Here is a 17,793-nt window from a genome sequence, read left to right as displayed (position 1 = left end):
CCTCAATCCTGCCTCTTTCCGACTGGAGTTGCCCCCATCTTTTCGTATACACGACGTGTTTCATGCCTCCCTCCTTAAACGCTGCTCCCCGTCCTGGGCTCCCTCGTGGAAACCTCCTGTTCCCGTTCTCACCCCTGAGGGGATGGAATTCGAGGTGGCCAAGATTGTGGACAGCAAGATGGTCCAAGGCTACCTCCAGTACCTGGTCCATTGGAGAGGATACGGGCCTGAGGAGAGGACTTGGGTACCCGACCGGGATGTTCACGCTGGAGTATTGGTCAGGAAGTTCCACCTTCGTTTTCCCAATAAACCAGGTCCACTTAGAAAGGGTCCGGTGACCCCTCATAAAAGGGGGGGGGTACTGTAAAGGATCTGCCAGGCACAACTTCTGTGTATAGGCCCATGGGTAATCAGTCTGCACCTGGTTCTATGTCTCTGAGACTGACTCCATCTTCCACCACTCAGGATGGCAGGCTTAGGAGTGGGAGAGCCTATCGCAGCCTGGCCAGACGGAGCTAGCTCCCGCCCTCTGTCTATTTATACCTGCCTTTCCTGTTCCTCCTTTGCTTGTGATTCTTCTCGTGTGGTTTCCTGGCCTTGCTGCAGCTCCTAGCTATTTGACCTTGCTTCATACTGACCCCGGCTTACTGACTACTCTCCTGCTCTGCGTTTGGTACCTCGTACATTCCTGGTTTGACTCTGCTCGTTCACCTCTCTTGTTGCTCACGGTGTTGCCGTGGGCAACTGCCCCATTTCCCTTTCCTTGTGTCCCCTTGTCTGTTTTTCTGTCGTGCACCTACTGAGCGTAGGGACTGTCGCCCAGTTGTACCCCGTCGCCTAGGGCGGGTCGTTGCAAGTAGGCAGGGACTGAGTGGTGGGTAGATTAGGGCTCACTGTCTGTTTCCCTACCCCCCTGCCATTATAAGAGTCTTTATTTTGCATTAAATATATTTTATTGCCCCTACACTAAATAAAAACAAAAAACCTACGCATATTAGGTATCTACACGACCGTAATAACCTGAAGAATTAATCTAATCGGTTATTTAGCGTGAAACGTGAACGGGATAAAAAATAAACCCAAGAAAACTACTCTGAGAATCGCTTTGTCCTACATTCACGCCGTAAAAAAAAATTTTTTTACCCCCAAACTGTGGGGAAAAAAACAAACTATTTCTCTCGCATATAACAAGGCCTCATACAGCCACAGCAATGAAAAAATAAAAAAAGTTATGGCTGCTGAAGCGCAGAGAGGCAAAAACAGAAACTGAGCTGGTCATTAACCCCTTAAGGACGCAGCCTAGTTTTGGCCTTAAGGCTCAGAGCCCATTTTTGAAATCTGACATATTTCACTTTATGTGGTAATAACGTCGGAATGCTTAAACCTATCCAAGCGATTCTGAGATTTTCTCGTGACACTTTGGGCTTCATGTTCGTGGTAAAATTTGGTCGATATATTCAGTCTTTATTTGTGAAAAATTGCAAAATTTAGAGAAAATTTTGAAAAAATAGCATTTTTCAGAATTTAAATGCATCTGCTTGAAAAACAGACGGTTATACCACCCAAAATAGTTACTAGTTCACGTTTCCCATATGTCTACTTTAGATTGGCATCGTTTTTTGAACATTATTTTATTTTTCTTGGACGTTACAAGGCTTAGAACATAAACAGCAATTTCTCATATTTTTAAGAAAATTTCAAATGCCTTTTTTTTAAGGTACCTCTTGAGTTCTGAAGTGGCTTTGTGGGCCTATGTATTATAAACCCTGATAAAACACCCCATTTTAAAAACTAGACCCCTCAAAGTATTCAAAACAGCATTTAGAAAGTTTTTTTTAACCCTTCACTCATTTCACAGGAATTAAAGGAAAGTGGAGGTGAAATTTGCAAACTTCATTTTTTTTTCTGTAACACAGAAGGTTTTACCAGAGAAACACTACTAAATATGTATTATCCAGATTCTGCAGTTTTTAGAAATGTCCCACATGTGGCTCTGCTGCGCTCGTGGAATAAAACACAAGCCCCAGAAGCAAAGAAGCACCTAGTGCATTTTGAGGCCTCTTTTTTCTTAGAATATATTTTAGGCAGCATGCCAGGTTTGAAGAGGTGTTGAGGTGCCAAAACAGTAGGAATCCCCCAATAGTGACCCCATTTTGGAAACTACACCCCTCAAGGAATTCATTTATGGGTAATGTGACCATTTAGACCCCATAGTTTCTTCACAGAACTTATTTGAATTGGGCTGGGAATTAAAAAAAATATATATTTTTTCCAATAATATGTCATTTTAGCTCAAAAAGTCTTATTTTCACAAGAAATAAAATTCTCCATTTTGTTGCCCAATTTGTCCTGAGTGTGGCAATACCCCATTTGTGGTGATAAACTGCTGTTTGGGCCCATGGGAGGGCTCAGAAGGAAAGGACCACCATTTGGCCTACTGGGGATTTTCTAGTGCGAAGTCATGTATGCAGAAGCACCTGAGGTACCAGTACAGTTGAAACCCACAAGAAGTGACCCCGTTTTAAAAACTACACCCTTAAGGCATTCATCTAGAGGTGTAGTGAGCATTTTGACCTACACCCCATAAACTGTAATGTGGGTTCTCTCGGGTATGGCAATACCCTACATGTGGCTGTTATCAGTTGCCTGGGCACACAGCTGGGCTCAGAGGGGAAAGACGAGGGGGGATAAGCTGTGCGGAGTGCATCAGGGTAAGTAAAATTGGGGTAAATTATAAACCAACGGATGTATGATAAATTTTAAAACACTCTTTCATACAGAGCTCTGGTTATTCGGGACACGAGTCACATTGATATATTGTGTCATCCCTTATCCCCCTCTTATAGCAGACTTTGCACCTCTTTTGACTTTTTCCCTTCTTGCCAGTTTGGGGAACTTCTCCTGGAAAGTGTTGCCGCCCTGGTACGATGCGTGTGGCCTCGCTTCCAGAAGTACTGGGTGCCCCCCTTCTTGGTCCCTAAAGATTAGGTTCTGGCCTGCACATCTATGTAGCACGTACACATTGTACAATGCCATCTGTATGATGTGCCCGGCCAGCTTCTTATACCACACCGCATGGCGCTGTAGGGCTTCAGGATTTGATCTGACAAGTCCATCCCTCCCATGTACCTTTTGTAGTCCAGGATGCAGTCTGGTTTGGGGGTGGCCTTTCTTTCATATATCCTAAACCTGTAGGTATACCCTGATGCACTCTCGCACAGATTAGACATCTTCACGCCATACCTTGCCCTCTTATCCAGCAGGTACTCGCGGAATTGAACCCTCCCTTTAAAATGTACCAGGGACTCATCAATAGAAATACACTTCTCGGGGGTGTATGCTTGGGAAAACCGGGCTCTGAAACGGTCTAATAGGGGTCTCCGTTTATACAAACGGTCAAAACTGGGGTCATCTGGGGGTGGGCACGGCTCATTATAAGTATAATGTAAGAAGCGAAGTATTGCCTCATTTATTTATTTTTTTAGGTTACAGTTCAGTTCTGAAGTTGCTTTGAGGGGCCCATATATTAGAAACCCCTATCAAACACCCCATTTTAGAAACTAGACCCCTCAAAGTATTCACAACAGCATGTAGAAAGTTTATGAACCCTTTAGGTGTTTCACAGAAATTTAGAGCAAAGTAGAGGTGAAGTTTAAATTTTTTTTTTTGTCAGAAAATCCTCTTTATTCCATTTTTTTTACAACACAATTGGATTTATCAAAGAAACGCAACTTAATACTTATTGCCCAGATTCTGCAGTTTTGATAAATATCCCACATGTGGCCCTCGGGCGGTAATGGACTGAAGCGCCGGCCTCCGAAGCAAAGGAGCACCTAGTGGATTTTGAGGCCTCTTTTTTATTAGGCACCATGTCCGGTTTGAAGAGGTCTTGTGGTGCCAAAACATTGGAAATCCCCCAAAAGTGACCCCAATTTGGAAACTAGACCCCTTGAGGAACCCATTGTAGTTTTCTTGGGGTGCATGCGGCTTTTTGATCCGTTTTTATTCTATTTTTAGGTGGCGTGGTGACTAAAAAACAGCAATTCTACTATTGTTTTTTTATTCTATTTTTTTTACAGCGTTCACCGTGCGCTATAAATGACACATTCACTTTATTCTGCGGGGCGATACGATTACGGCGATACCAGATGTTTATAGGTTTTTTTTATGTCTTATGGCGTTTGCACAATAAAATAAGTTTTGTAAAAAATCATTCACTTTTTGTGTTACCTTATTCTAAGAGCCAGAACTTTTTTATTTTTCAATCAATAAAGGCGTGCGAGGACTTATTGTTTGCGTAACGAACTGTAGTTTCGATCAGGACCATTTTTCGGTACATGCGACTTTTTGATCTCTTTTTATTCCATTTTTTGGGAGGTGAAGTGACCAAACAATTGTGATTGTGGTACGGTTTATTATTATTTTCTTTTACGGCGTTCACCGTGCGGGATAAATAACGAAATAGGTTTGTAGTTCAGGTCGTTACGGACGCGGCGATACCAATTATGTATAGTTTATTTGTTTGTTTATATATTTTTATTAATAATAAATGACTGATAAGGTAAAAAGGGGGATTTTTACTTTTAATACTTTTTAAACTTTTATTTTCTTATTTTTACACATCTTTTTTTAACTTTTTTTTTTACTGTATTACTCTGCCCCACTAGGGGACTTGAGGACAGGAGGCCCTGATCGCTATTCTAATACACTGCACTACATGCGTAGTGCAGTGTATTAGAACTGTCAGCTAGTCACTGACAGCAAGCATAGTGGGTCCTGACGTTGTCAGGACCCACTAGGCTTCCGTCTATGGCATAGCCGGACGCCATTGTTTGGTGTCCGGTTGCCATAGTCACCATCGCCGGCCGCTATCGTGTAGCAGGCCGGCGATGGCAGCTTAACCCCTAAAAAGCCCCGATCTCTATAGAACGCGGCTTTTAAGGGGTTAATCAGCGGGGACACAGCGATCGGTCCCCGTTGTAGGAGCTGCGGCAGCTGCTGAACAAGACAGCAGCGTCACAGCTCCTGTATGTGTCGGGAGGACGGCCGAAACGGCCGTTACTTCCGAGACGTACTATTCCATCATGGAGCGCGAACGACACAGCTGCCATGACGTAATAGTACGTCCAGGAGCGGGAAGGGGTTAAGGTCTTTTCAGGCCTGGTCATTAAGGGGTTAAATAAGGAACGTTTATTTATTTCTACTACTATGTAGATTATTCTTAAATACTAATTACTAATTAACTCTTAATAAAATAAATCTCTTTCTACAAAATTCGTCTTGAGAATAACTTAACGTCTATTGAAAAACAAATCTTTTGAACACATATCCTTTCATAAACCATTGATATTATTTTATCTAGACAAGGAAATACAGGTATCATTTGTCGAATAGCCATGATTACTTATTTCTGTTACTCTATTACATTTTGTAAATTGTTTATTGGTATATTTATACCCCAGTGTACCCAGAAATATCAACAGTTAAATGCTAAGTTCAGGGAACGGCAAAGGAATTGCCTCGATATTATGCTTTTAAGTTCTAGCAGAATTACAATAGCTAAATAGCAAGCCTGCAGAAACCAAGTCCCTGGGCATGCGCAATACAATATACTCCAATACTGGCATGCACAATACAATATACTCCAATACTGGCATGCGCAATACAATATACTCCAATACTTAACGTCTTTCCTATGGGCTGTGCGCAAACACCTGAATCTTTCACCTATTGGCTAGGGACATTCAGACAGATGATGCGTGGGTATGACTTAGCACGCTCTTTCTTGATTGACTTCTTGGCATCAATCCGTTTCAGTAACGACGACCGAGGATATTTAAGCCTGCTCTCTGGCGTTTACGGCGCCATTACCCCATATATCCCTGAGGACTCCGTATTGTGAGATTAATCCCCATCACTCTTGAGTTCCTTTTCTCCATAACAGAATTTGTCAAGGATTCATTCGTATTCACAAAAATTACAGATCGAGAGAGATTGCACATACAATGGTTTGATGTACAGAAATCTTAAATGGCTGTGGACAGAGCCTTTATTTATAGATTCATGCTTTAACTTAACACACATTAACCAATCAGATGATGCCAAGTACATATAGGTATACACCCAAAAATAGTTCCATATAAGGTAATTACTTTCTTCCTAATATATAGGAATCCTGGTACTCATCAGTTTGGAATGCCAGATGATGTCATCTTTACCCTATCTTAGATGATAGGCAATACATTCATTTAAGAGACGATTAAAAACATATCTAATACATATCTCAAACAATATAATGCAGTCATTTTGATAATAATACAATATATAAATCTAACGGGTATTAGATTTATTACTCTGACAGTTCACCTCTTTTTTCTTATTCAAAGTTTTATTAAGTTTCAGTACACAAAGTTACAAGACATAGTGGAGGGAAGGCCTCCACACAGTAAATTAACAAACAAACAAGGTCAAAGACCAAAGCAAAAACCCACTAAAACAAAATCAGAAATGTGCATCACATCCCCATTCAAGAACATTATTCAGTATACGTCAGTAGCATGAATGAGTTCATGAGCAAAGCAGCAGAGCATACGTTGAGGCCACTTAATTGAAGCAGAGAAGGAGAGGCACATTACCCTAGACAGGGGAAAAGAACGAATAGAAAAGGCCCCAAGAGAGGGAGGGAAAGGAGGGAAGGGCGAGGGCAAGAGGATCCTGGACTCCTGTTCCGGGGTATTATGAATGCAGCCAACAGAAAATAAGCACCACCGTACACTTCACAGGGGCATAGGCCAACTCAGGTCACGGCCGTGAGGTATGAAGAAGACGAAAGGAACACTATCCATGGCGACCATGTAGACGTATATTTTACCACAGCTGCCGGGGAGTGAGCTACCAGGTGTTCCATGTGCTGTATCACGGCAACCTCCCGAAACCACTCATCTAATGTTGGAGGCATTGCAGTTTTCCACCTGCGCGGGATCACTGACTTTGCCGCCTGAAGGAGATGTCTAGCTAGGGAACTTTTATAAACGTGTATTGGCATCGGGAACATAAATAACAGAGCAGCTTCTGGGGAATCGGGAACAGAAACTCCGGTAACTTCTAGTATTAATCTAAGTACTGCATCCCAAAAACTCCTCAACAAGGGGCAACTCCACCAGACATGTGACATGGAGCCTCCCGCAGCACCACACCGCCAACAACTGTCAGGCACAGATGGAAACCATTTATGCAGAGCCGCCGGGACCCGATACCATCTAGAGACAATTTTGTAACTAGTTTCCTGGGCCCTACTGGCTATAGAGACTTTTTGAGAAAGGGTGAAACACCTCTTCCACTGTGCTTCTGTAAATGTAGTCTGTAATTCTCTCTCCCAAGCCCCGCAGAAGGAGGGGAGTTGTTGGGATCGCTGTGCAAGTAGTAGTTTGTATAATGTGGAGATGGCGTGGGTAGGGGGCTGGGTGGAGACACAGAGGCGTTCAAAGTCAGTTAACAACCGGTGGAGATGTGCGCGTCGATTAACTGCTCCATAAAAGTGCTTCAACTGGGCGTATTCATACATACGGCGAGGAGAGAGCACGTCCTCGGGGCAGATAGAGGTTAAAGGGAGAAGAGAGGAGGCAGATAGAACCTGTGCAAAATACAAGGGGTTGGTGGGTGACCTACCTAGGAAGGAGCGACCAGCCTTACCAGCAGGAAAGGCAGGATTGTCCGTAACCGGAGTTAAAGGACCCAGGGGGTCAACCAGCGTACTTCCAGGCTTTATGTGCCTCAACGCCACAAGGGTATGGTGTACAACAAAGGAGGGTTGGGTCGGTCTATTCCCAGGCAGGGTCCACGGCAGGGTAGATAGGGTACTGGGGCATAGTTGTTGAGCCAAACGAACCCACAGTTTTGATTCTCGGTTGTGAAAAAAATCTAAAACCCGCGCATGTGTTGATGCTAGATAATAGAGCCGACAGTCCGGCAGACCCACCCCACCCGCACCCCTGGAGCGAGTCAGAAGAGCTCGGCTCAAACGCGGACGACCAGTCGGCCAAATGAAGGAGCCAAAACACTGCTGAAACCGCAACCAGTAGGTAGATGGGATAGTGATGGGGATGGTCTGCAGGAGATAAAGTAAACGGGGGAGTAGAGACATTTTAATAATATTAATCCGGCCGAACCAGGAGAATTCAGTCTTATGCCAGGAACTAAGGTCAGTACGAAACTTGGCCAGCAGGGGGATGAAGTTATTTGTAAACAGCTGTGTGAGGTCTCTACTTATACGAGCACCTAAATATGTAATGCCTCTGGAAGGCCACGAGAAAGGGAAGTTACTTTGGAGAAGCGACACTAGCTGGGCAGGGAGAGAAACATTTAACGCTTCAGACTTAGAGAAATTAATCTTGAAATTAGACCAAGTTCCAAAACGGGACAACTCGGACATCAAAGAAGGGAGGGAGACATGAGGGTCTGTGAGATAGACCAATAGGTCGTCAGCAAATGCCGAGCACTTATATTCCATTCCTCCAATGTTAATGCCTTTGATATCCAAGTTGTTCCGGATGGAGGCCATGAGATGCTCCATGACCAGGACATACAACAGGGGAGACAGGGGGCATCCCTGTCTAGTGCCATTATGAATCGTGAAAGGTGCCGAGAGGGATCCATTTATTTTTATTTGGGCCGAAGGTGTGTGATACAGTGCCATAATTTTTGCCAGGAGAGAGGGTCCCACACCTACATGTCGAAGGGTTTGGTGAAGGGCAGGCCATGATATTCTGTCAAATGCCTTTTCGGCATCCAGGGACAGGATCATGAGCGGGATGTGTTTAGTCTGTGCATGGTGGATGATATCAAATGTTTTGAGGGTGTTGTCCCGCGCCTCCCGGCCCGGTACAAACCCCACCTGGTCCGGATGAACTAGACTAGGCAGGTATTTATTCAATCTATTGGCAAGCAACTTGGCATATATTTTTAGATCTACATTGAGTAAGGAGATGGGACGATAACTTGAGCAGAGTTGAGGGTCTTTACCCGGTTTAGGGATAACCGTGACGTGGGCTAAAGTGGAGCTGGGAGGAAACATGACCTCTGGGGACACAGAGTTAAACGCTGGCCGTAGGAGCGGTATTAAATGATCAGATAACATTTTGTAGAATTTGGCAGTATAGCCGTCCGGGCCAGGACTCTTTCCCCCAGGAAGATCGGTTATAACCGCAAGGAGCTCCTGGGAGGTGAAGTCCATATCTAGTTCCTCTGCTATCTCCCTAGACAACGGTGTGAAGGGAGAGGAGAAAGAATCCCGGTCCGGCGGAAGGGAGGGGGCGCGGGCGGGTGAGTCAAGGCTGTACAGGTCAGAGAAAAAACTATGGAAACAATCCGCTATTTCCGGGGTCGTGTGAACAACCTGGCCAGACGGAGATTTAGTGTTTGGTATGTGTGACTGGGCAGTCCTAGCCTTTAAAGCTCTGGCCAACATGCGTCCGCTCTTATTGCCAAACTCATAAAACCTACTACGACAGACTTGAAGAGCACGCTGCTGGGCCGAGTCCAGCAGCCGCCTGGCCTCCTGTCGGGCAACCTGTAATTCCCGTAGAATCGGAAGAGAGAGCGCACGCTTGTGAGCCAGTTCCAGGGAGCTAATTTTTTGGAGCGCAATTTTAAGGGAATGGGCCCTCTCTCTTTTAAGGCGCGCCCCATGTTTTATGAGTACCCCCCTAAGAACACATTTAAGGGCCTCCCAACGAATCAAGGGGGACGTGTCATCACGAGCGTGGTCCAGTGTAAAATGCTCCACCGTCTTAAGCAAGTCAGCATGGCATACCCCATCCAGGAGGAGGGACTCGTTAAGTTTCCAAGTCCAGGGGCCCTTAGTGAGGAAGGGGAGCTGCAAGGTGCAATACACCGGCGCATGGTCAGACCACAGAATACTACCAATGGACGTGTTGGTGACCCAGGGGAGAGCATGCTGCTGCAGAAAAATGTAGTCCAAGCGACTGTATGTGCCATGCGGATGAGAGTAAAAACTATAATCCTTATCAGCGGGATGTTGAATGCGCCATGCATCACATAATTGGAGCTGCAAGAGAGCACGTTTCACCCGTCTGATAGCACCATATGCCAGACTCGAATGACCAGTAGAATTATCCACTGTCGGATCCAAAGTGAGATTGAAGTCTCCGCACAGCACCACAGTCCCCCTGACCACCGGAAGGGCAGTATCTATAAGTTTAAGAATGAAAGGCACCTGTCCCTGATTGGGAGCATAAGCATTAATCACCGTGAACTCCCTCCCACCAATATTAAGCACTAAAATGATATACCTAGCGTCGGGGTCCACGACCGAATTGACAACCTGATGGGGGAGGGACTTGTGGAGCGCTATGGCCACTCCACACGCTCTGGAAAGTGGGTTATTATTGAAGTGCCAAGTAGTGTAAAATTTATGTTTAATGGTAGGGGTGTGTCCTTCCTTGAAATGTGTCTCCTGGAAGCATGCAATGTGTACCTTACGCTTGTGTAGATGGTGGAGGATTTGCGCCCGCTTTTCAGGAACATTCAGCCCCTTCACATTGAAGGAGGCAATATTGAGGTCAGCCATGGATGTAGACTAAACGGCTTGGAGAGGTGCACTGGAAAACCCACGAGGGGCAGGAGTCCAGGATCGCCAGGAGGAAGGAAGGGGAAGGGAACAAGCTAGAAGTAAAAGACAGAGCATTAGAAAAAAAACACATACAAGTATTCAACAAAAAAGGCAGTATGAGAAACACTACCGCATCAACTAAACGCACAAATGCGAAAGACCAAAAATTTGGTCCAATACCTACAGGGGGAAGGTGACAACTATGCATGAGAGTTATCCGCACTCCCCAGCGTACTATAATAAAAGTATGAACAGCTTAACATCTAAAACTCAATGCAAAGACAAAAGCAGTAGTAAGGCATCTAATGGAAATATTCAAACAGCAGGCAGCCTCAATTCCACACAGAAGAGGAAGCAGTCCTCGTCGCCGTGAAAGGCACTCCAGGTCATCACGCCGAGCGGGCAATTTCCATAGGTGGAGTAGGATCGCGTTCTTGCCGGCGACCAGATCTTCTGCGGGGTCCGCGCTGAGGGCGACCCACCGTCGCATGCAGGGGCCGAGGAAGCGGCCGTCCCGACCGCGGTCCTCCGCCAGCAGAGGATAGCAGCGAGGGCCACTCCGGTAGAGAAACCTGAGGGAGGTTCAAGTCCCGTAAGAATCCAGGCACGTCGGCCGGGGATCGTACTGTATGGGTACGACCATCTTGTCGGACCATCAGGGCAAAGGGGAAGCCCCACTGTAGATGATATCACGGCTCCGGAGTACCTCCAAGAGGGGTTTGAGAGCAGCTCTCTGCGCCAGCGTATGTCGTGATAAATCCGGCAGAATACGTAGTTGCGTGCCTTGGTGAAGGATGATAGGCTGTCGTCTGATTTTTTGTAGGATAGAGTCTTTGATGGCGTAAAAGTGAATTCGGCAAATGACATCCCTCGGGCGTGGATCCTCAACACTCACCGGGCGGAGAGCTCTATGTGCTCGGTCAATTTCTATATGGGTGTTCGGCGGGCGACCCAATAAATTATTAAAGATGGTTGACAGGGTTGAAAACAGGTCAGACGCAGGAATGGATTCTGGTAACCCCCGGACTCGTAGGTTATTCCTCCGGTTACGGTTTTCAATGTCGTCCAGATGTTGCTGTAAAGTGAACAGTTGGGCTGAGTGCTGCTGGATCGTTGTTTGGATATTCACAATAGTAGCATTATCAGCCGCCCGATCCTGAGTGAGTGTGTCCACTCTCGCAGTAAGTGAGGAAAGTTCAGCACGGAACTGGGTAAACTCTAGCTTACACTCTTCCACGATCTGTCTCGCAAAGGAAGACATATCCTCCCTGGTGGGCATCAATTGCACAAGCTGGCGGATATCCGAGAGGGTTGCCGGCCTATTTTCACACACAGACCCAGACGACGGATCTGGGAAATGCGATCCCAAGCCTGCTGATGTATGGGTATTATCCAGGTCAGGAGAAGAAAGTGGGTGGCACTGGGGACCCTGGCCGCATGTCCGCAGCACAGACATATTCCCGGGGTGCGGGAAAGACCCCATATTCAGGGGCTGAGTGGTTGTCAATAAAGCGCTGGGGGTATTGCTCAGGGACCAAGAGGGGGAGGCCCCTACCTGCCCAGGTCCCCTGAGAGGGGGATCTGGGTATATCAGCCCCACATGGTGAGCCGTGGCACTAGCGGTATGTGGCACAGGGCCCTGGTACTCACTGCGGTCCTCCCTCTGACCATCCACCGTCCGGTCGTCCGCGGAGTCTCCCATTCTAAGGGACTCCAGGTCAGTCTGTGTCCGCCCCTCATCTTGTCTAGGAGGCACAGAGAGCTCTGCTGCAGGATGCTTCCCCGACTTCTGCTGGTCGGCCCGAGAACGCCGGCGGCCATCTTGCGGGACCACGTGGTCCGACTGCAGGAGCGCGGCGGCGACCGCAGAGGAGGCCCCAGAGACCCCAGAGACCTCAAATCCCGGTCGGGGGTCCGGTTCCCTCGGATCCCGAGCTCTCCCAGCTGGCGGGAGTGAAAGAAGGGCCGAGCTCTCCTGAGCGGGCCCGTTTCCAGCCGACACAGAGTCCCGGCGGCCATCTTGGGAAGTAGCAGGCGTCGTCGGCCGGGCCCCCGTCTTGTCCGATGCCTGGTGAGGAGACACGGATCCATCGACCTCCTGCAGCTGCACCCTGGAGGGTAAGTGGACGTCGTCAGATGCGGTCTCCGGAGGCCCAGGGCACCGAGCTAGCGTCGAGGACGGCTCCGAGCGGCCATCTTGGTCGCCTGCTTCAGACCGCGATGAGGCCCTCAGCTGCATCTGCTGATGGCGCCCGAAATAGACCCCAATATCGCGCTGGGGTGAAGAGGGGCAGGAAAGGGCTGCTGCCTTAGATTTTTTTGAAGCTTTTCCCATTACTGGGAGTCGATGCTAGCCACTAATATGAACGCTGGGTGAGGAGCTGGAGCAAACACGACTTCACTCTCCCATAGCTGGCCACGCCCCCCCAGTTCACCTCTTTTTGACAAAATACTGTATCCAACTATTCTATCCCTATGGGAACCGATATCCTCTGAAGGTAAAAACTCGGATCCTCCTATCCCTTCCTAACCTAGTATAGTGGCCATTAGATTTGGGGAATCTACCTATCATGAGTTACAGCTGAAACTGTGGTATATCACGGATTACACGGGTAGCCACATAAACAGTGGGATCATCAAACTTGCCTTGAGATCCTTTACCACAGATCATCTATAAATCATTTACCTAAGAGTGGGGTGTTCCTGGCCACACAAATCTATCCCTAATTATCTGATTGTTTCCTAACACCACCCCGATGGACACATATAAAGACTTGAGAGGGGTTCCATCCATCATCCTTTGATTAATTGAGGCATGGGAACTGTTACTGGAAGTAAGGATGTAGAAGTTATTTTATTTCCCAATGTTTCTCCTTTTCCTACACATAGAACTTGGGTTTTTATAACCATTACAACACTTCGTCATCCGCATAAAAAATTAGTTTGACAATCAAATAAATAAGTATTCCTATAATAAATACCTACAAAGCCACATCTAATATTCCATAAAACGGAACCACCTATTCCCTTAAACCAGTTAGCTGTGTTTAGCCAACTAAGCAAATCTGAATTCAAGTTTCCTGAACTTTTCCTTTACCCTCTTATCCTGCTCGATATCATACGTGGCTTGCAACAGGCCAGAGGGTTATATATAATGGCAGCAGGCAGGACCTACTATCTGACACGTACCGCATTGGGATGTTATGAGATAGTCCAGGACTATAGTATGCTGGTTAGTTACTAAGATAAGCTGACTGGTAAATGTGCTAGTTATATGTAAAGCATCAAAGACATATTCTGTAATATTGTCAAATAAGTCAGCAAGCTTTTCAATATTATGTGCATTTCTTACAGATAGCCCTACTAGTGTGAGTCATAGGCCAAACTTTTCTTACCAGGGAACATGTATTAGGGATTTAGCATTACTCGGTCATTTTTGTGAATATGAATGAATCCTGGACAAATTCTGTTATGGAAAAAAGGAACTCAAGAGTGATGAGGATTAATCTCACAATATCTACGGCAAAACATGTTGGGGGGGTATATTCTATGTTTTTAAATCTGTGTCTATCGCTCTATATGGCTACTGGATGTGATCTGCAGATGCATCCAGTGATTTATATTACTATTGGTCTAGCGGTGAATTCACTGCTTTGTTGTATTGTCCATTATATGGATTTATTGCACTATTAGGCTTATATGCCCATAATCACGGCCCACGAGTTGAGGAGTCCCCAGGCAGAGCATCAGCTGATGCACTGCTCGGGGACTCCAGCGATAGGAAACCCCTGAATTGACCAAATATGGACGTCGGGAGCAGTGCTGGAGTCCCGAGCGAAGTGCTAGCCGATGCTCTGCTCGGGACTCAAGCAACAGGCAATGTGACTGCCCATTGCTGTCATGTTCACGAACAGCACATGAAGCAAGCCCTCAGTCACATTGGGCCATGTCGGAGCGTCATCACTATTAGAAAAGCTCCAGCACTTCCTGAATAAGTCATGAGGTTTGAACTGCACCATTTAATACAGAATTTTTAATTAAAGTACATTAGTAAGTTACTTAGTTTCACATAAATATATTAGTGCAATGCAATTTTTAGTCGCTGGATAAGCCCTTTAACAAAAGCTATAACGATTATTTTTCTTTATCAAAGCACAGTGTGGGCGTTATTTGCTAAGGGGGCACAGTGTGGGCGTTCGTTGCTAAGGGGGCACAGTGTGGGTGGCATTTACTCAGGGGGCACAGTGGAAACGCCATTTACTAAGGGTAAGATGTGCAGTATACAGTAAAGGGGCTGCAAAGGACAGGCCCTTACACAACTCCATCGATGGAAAAGTAGAAAAGTTATGGCTCTTGGAATACACCAGTGGAAAAAACCCCAATGCATTCTCAGGGCAAGTTAAATAATAAGGATTCTGAGATCTGTAAGTGTGGTCATGGAGGGCCCCGTGTTAATTGTGGGGGTCAGGGGGCCCCACATAAATGAACTGCTTCGTACTGTAGGCAGCCACATCCAGCCCCGGTGAACATATTCTTATATAACCAGTGATTGATCTGAGCTGCTCTTATATTCTCTCCAACATGAGTGTAACGTTCTACCATGTGGGAACAGCGGACATGACAATCGTGTGGAAAGATGTTGTGCAGGTTCAGTGAGAGAAATACTAAAATTGGAGTCTACTCTTCTACACATGGATAAGGGCCTGTTCACATCAGCGTTGGCTTTCCATTCCAGGGTTCCATCAGAGGTTTCTGTCGGGTGAACCCCGCAACGGAAAGTCAAACTAAAACCACAGCTTCCGTTTCAGTCACCATTGATATGAATGGTGACGGAAACATTGCTAATGGTTTCCGTTCGTCACCATCCAGCAGGTTTCCGTTTTTCCGACGGAATCAATAGCGCAGTCGACTCCGCTATTGACTCCGTATGTCCTATAAGTTTATATTAATGGCCAATTGGGGGTTTCTGGATCGGTACCCCACTCTTGTAGTCAGAGCAAAGGTTTGCTTTACCCCCATCACATTGAAATGAGAACAGCCATCCTTAAAGTGTCACTTGGTGCCGGAAGCAGAAGGCGCTGACCACTGTATAGCAGCTGTGCTGGGTTACTGCAGCTCTGCTCCTATTCACTTGAATAGGAGCAGAGCTGCAGTACTACAGCACTGCCGCTATACTGTGGTGGGAGCCTTCTGCTTCCGGCACCGACCCCTGCATACCTTCCGGCTCTCGGAGGCAGCCAGAACAGCTGATCGGTGCGGGGTCTGGGCGTCAGACCCCAACCGATCATATACTGATGACCTATCCTGTGGAAGTGGTTATCAGTATAGAAAATAGCCCCCAACCTGGGCAACCTCTTGAAAACCCTGTAAATTTGTTTGCCCCCTGTATTCTTTATTTTTTCATGATTGTAGCTGTGTGAGATCTTTGTTTTCTGCAGGATGAACTGTAGGTTTATTTTTTTCTCTGAACCATTTTAAAGGAAAATGTATGTAGCATGCAATTTATGTTACAAGGAAAATACATAAAATTGCAAAAGAAACTGCAACAAAGTTTCCACCAGAGTTTTTTTTTTTCCCCTGTCCCCAACTGATCGTCATGTTTTTTATTGGAGGGGATAGTTTAGATTTGATCATAATACGGGGTATGGAAGATCTCTGTTATAAAGAAAGGTGATCAAATGTATTTCCCCTAGAGAAGAGAAGGCTGAGGTGGAGGGGATATCTTTTATATAAATATGTATATGTTTCTATAAAACCAATGTAATACATTTATTCTTTTTGCAGGCACAGCAGAGAAAACGGGGTCACTGCTTATCATTAAAGGAAGTTTTATTTCGTCACAAAGTTCTGAAGCCACACATCACTGTCCGAACCGTAAAGTTATGGAACCTTCTCCCACGGGATTTGGTAATGGCTGAAAGTGTGGAGAGATATATAAGAAGGGGGTAGATATCTTCCTTGTAAGACACAAAATACCGGGTTACTGGTAGTAATGCAGAATGTGGATCCAGGGATCTGTCTTTTTGTCAGCTGGGGGCAGGAAGGAATTTTCCCACTTTTTAAAGAATTCGATTTCTGCCATTTAAATGCTATGGACACCTTTTTATTTAAATGTATCTATTTGGGCAAAAACAAGTTTTGTAATTAACTTTTATTACAAAAAAAAAAGAAAATCATTGTTTCACTTCTAATGCTTGTATGTATCACAGTACATAGAAGCTGCAGAAAGCCATTCTAAGCCAAATCTGTGAGTGAGCTGCCCTAATGGCTCGGGTGACATCGGCTCTTATGTGCTCCTGAATTAATTTTTAAGCTTTGGCTTGATCAGAATTTAGCTTGAAAAAAATATATTTTTTATACCGTTTGTGGGGAGTAGCTGCTGCTTATTGTAAGTTGTTCTCGCTGCTGTAACACTACTGTCCGAGCTGTGCTATGCTTAAACAGTTTTGTACTTTTTGTCCCGAACGAGCACAGCTCAGATTTTGCAGTGAGATGGATCTGTCACGTCTCTTATATTATAAGAAGGCAGCATCGGATCGTTGGGTAGATGCTGAGATCTGGGATATAACGTTTTCTATGACTTAGTTCAGTATTTTCATGTTAAGAACTGTGTAAATGCTGCCTGCACTCCTAGAGGGAGCCTGGTTCTGGCTTTGGCTCCTGTCCGTGCAGAACGTGTAAGGATTGGTGCTGGGAGTCGTTACTATCAGGCCCCCACAAACATTGAGATTGTGTTCTGCCAGGTGTATCTTACTGCCATTCATTAATATTAGCCAGTGTGTTAGGCTAGTAGTTTGCAAAACTGAGATCTAAACTGATCAGCGATAACTTTAAAACCACCTGCCTAATATTGTATAAGTCGCCCCCGTGATGCCAAAACAGCTCTAAAGAATCGAGGCATGGACTCCACAAGAACTCTAAAAGGTGTGCTTGATATATGGCACCAAAACGTTAGCAGCGGATCGTTTAAGTCCTGTAAGTTGCGAGGTAGTGCCTCCATGGATCTGACTTATATATCCCCTACGCAAATGACAGCACCCAGGGAGACCGGCTCCAATCCGAAATAGGAACCCTCCAGAAATGCTTTAAAGGGAAAACTCCCCCTCAAACCAACTCAGTTGCAGTTCCTGTTTTCTTTGAACATAGGAAAATGCTTGACCTCT

The 17,793-nt window shown here is 45.7% G+C and overlaps 1 protein-coding gene across 1 annotated transcript in view; it reads left to right on the top strand.

The window, feature by feature from the left end:
- The window catches only part of LOC142656549 (uncharacterized), a 106,993-nt gene that overhangs the window by 9,840 nt on the left and 79,360 nt on the right, over nt 1-17,793 (top strand). Inside the window, exon 2 of the mRNA XM_075831513.1 lies at nt 16,415-16,537. Within this exon, the coding sequence (XP_075687628.1) occupies nt 16,513-16,537 (25 nt within the window). The 5' untranslated portion in view covers nt 16,415-16,512. The remainder of the gene's footprint in view (nt 1-16,414; nt 16,538-17,793) is intronic.

The sequence above is a fragment of the Rhinoderma darwinii genome, chromosome 1, assembly GCF_050947455.1.
Source record: "Rhinoderma darwinii isolate aRhiDar2 chromosome 1, aRhiDar2.hap1, whole genome shotgun sequence".
Lineage (NCBI taxonomy): Eukaryota > Metazoa > Chordata > Amphibia > Anura > Rhinodermatidae > Rhinoderma > Rhinoderma darwinii.
The sequence above is the reverse complement of the archived record's forward strand: the minus strand, read 5'-3'. Positions and strand labels throughout refer to the sequence as shown.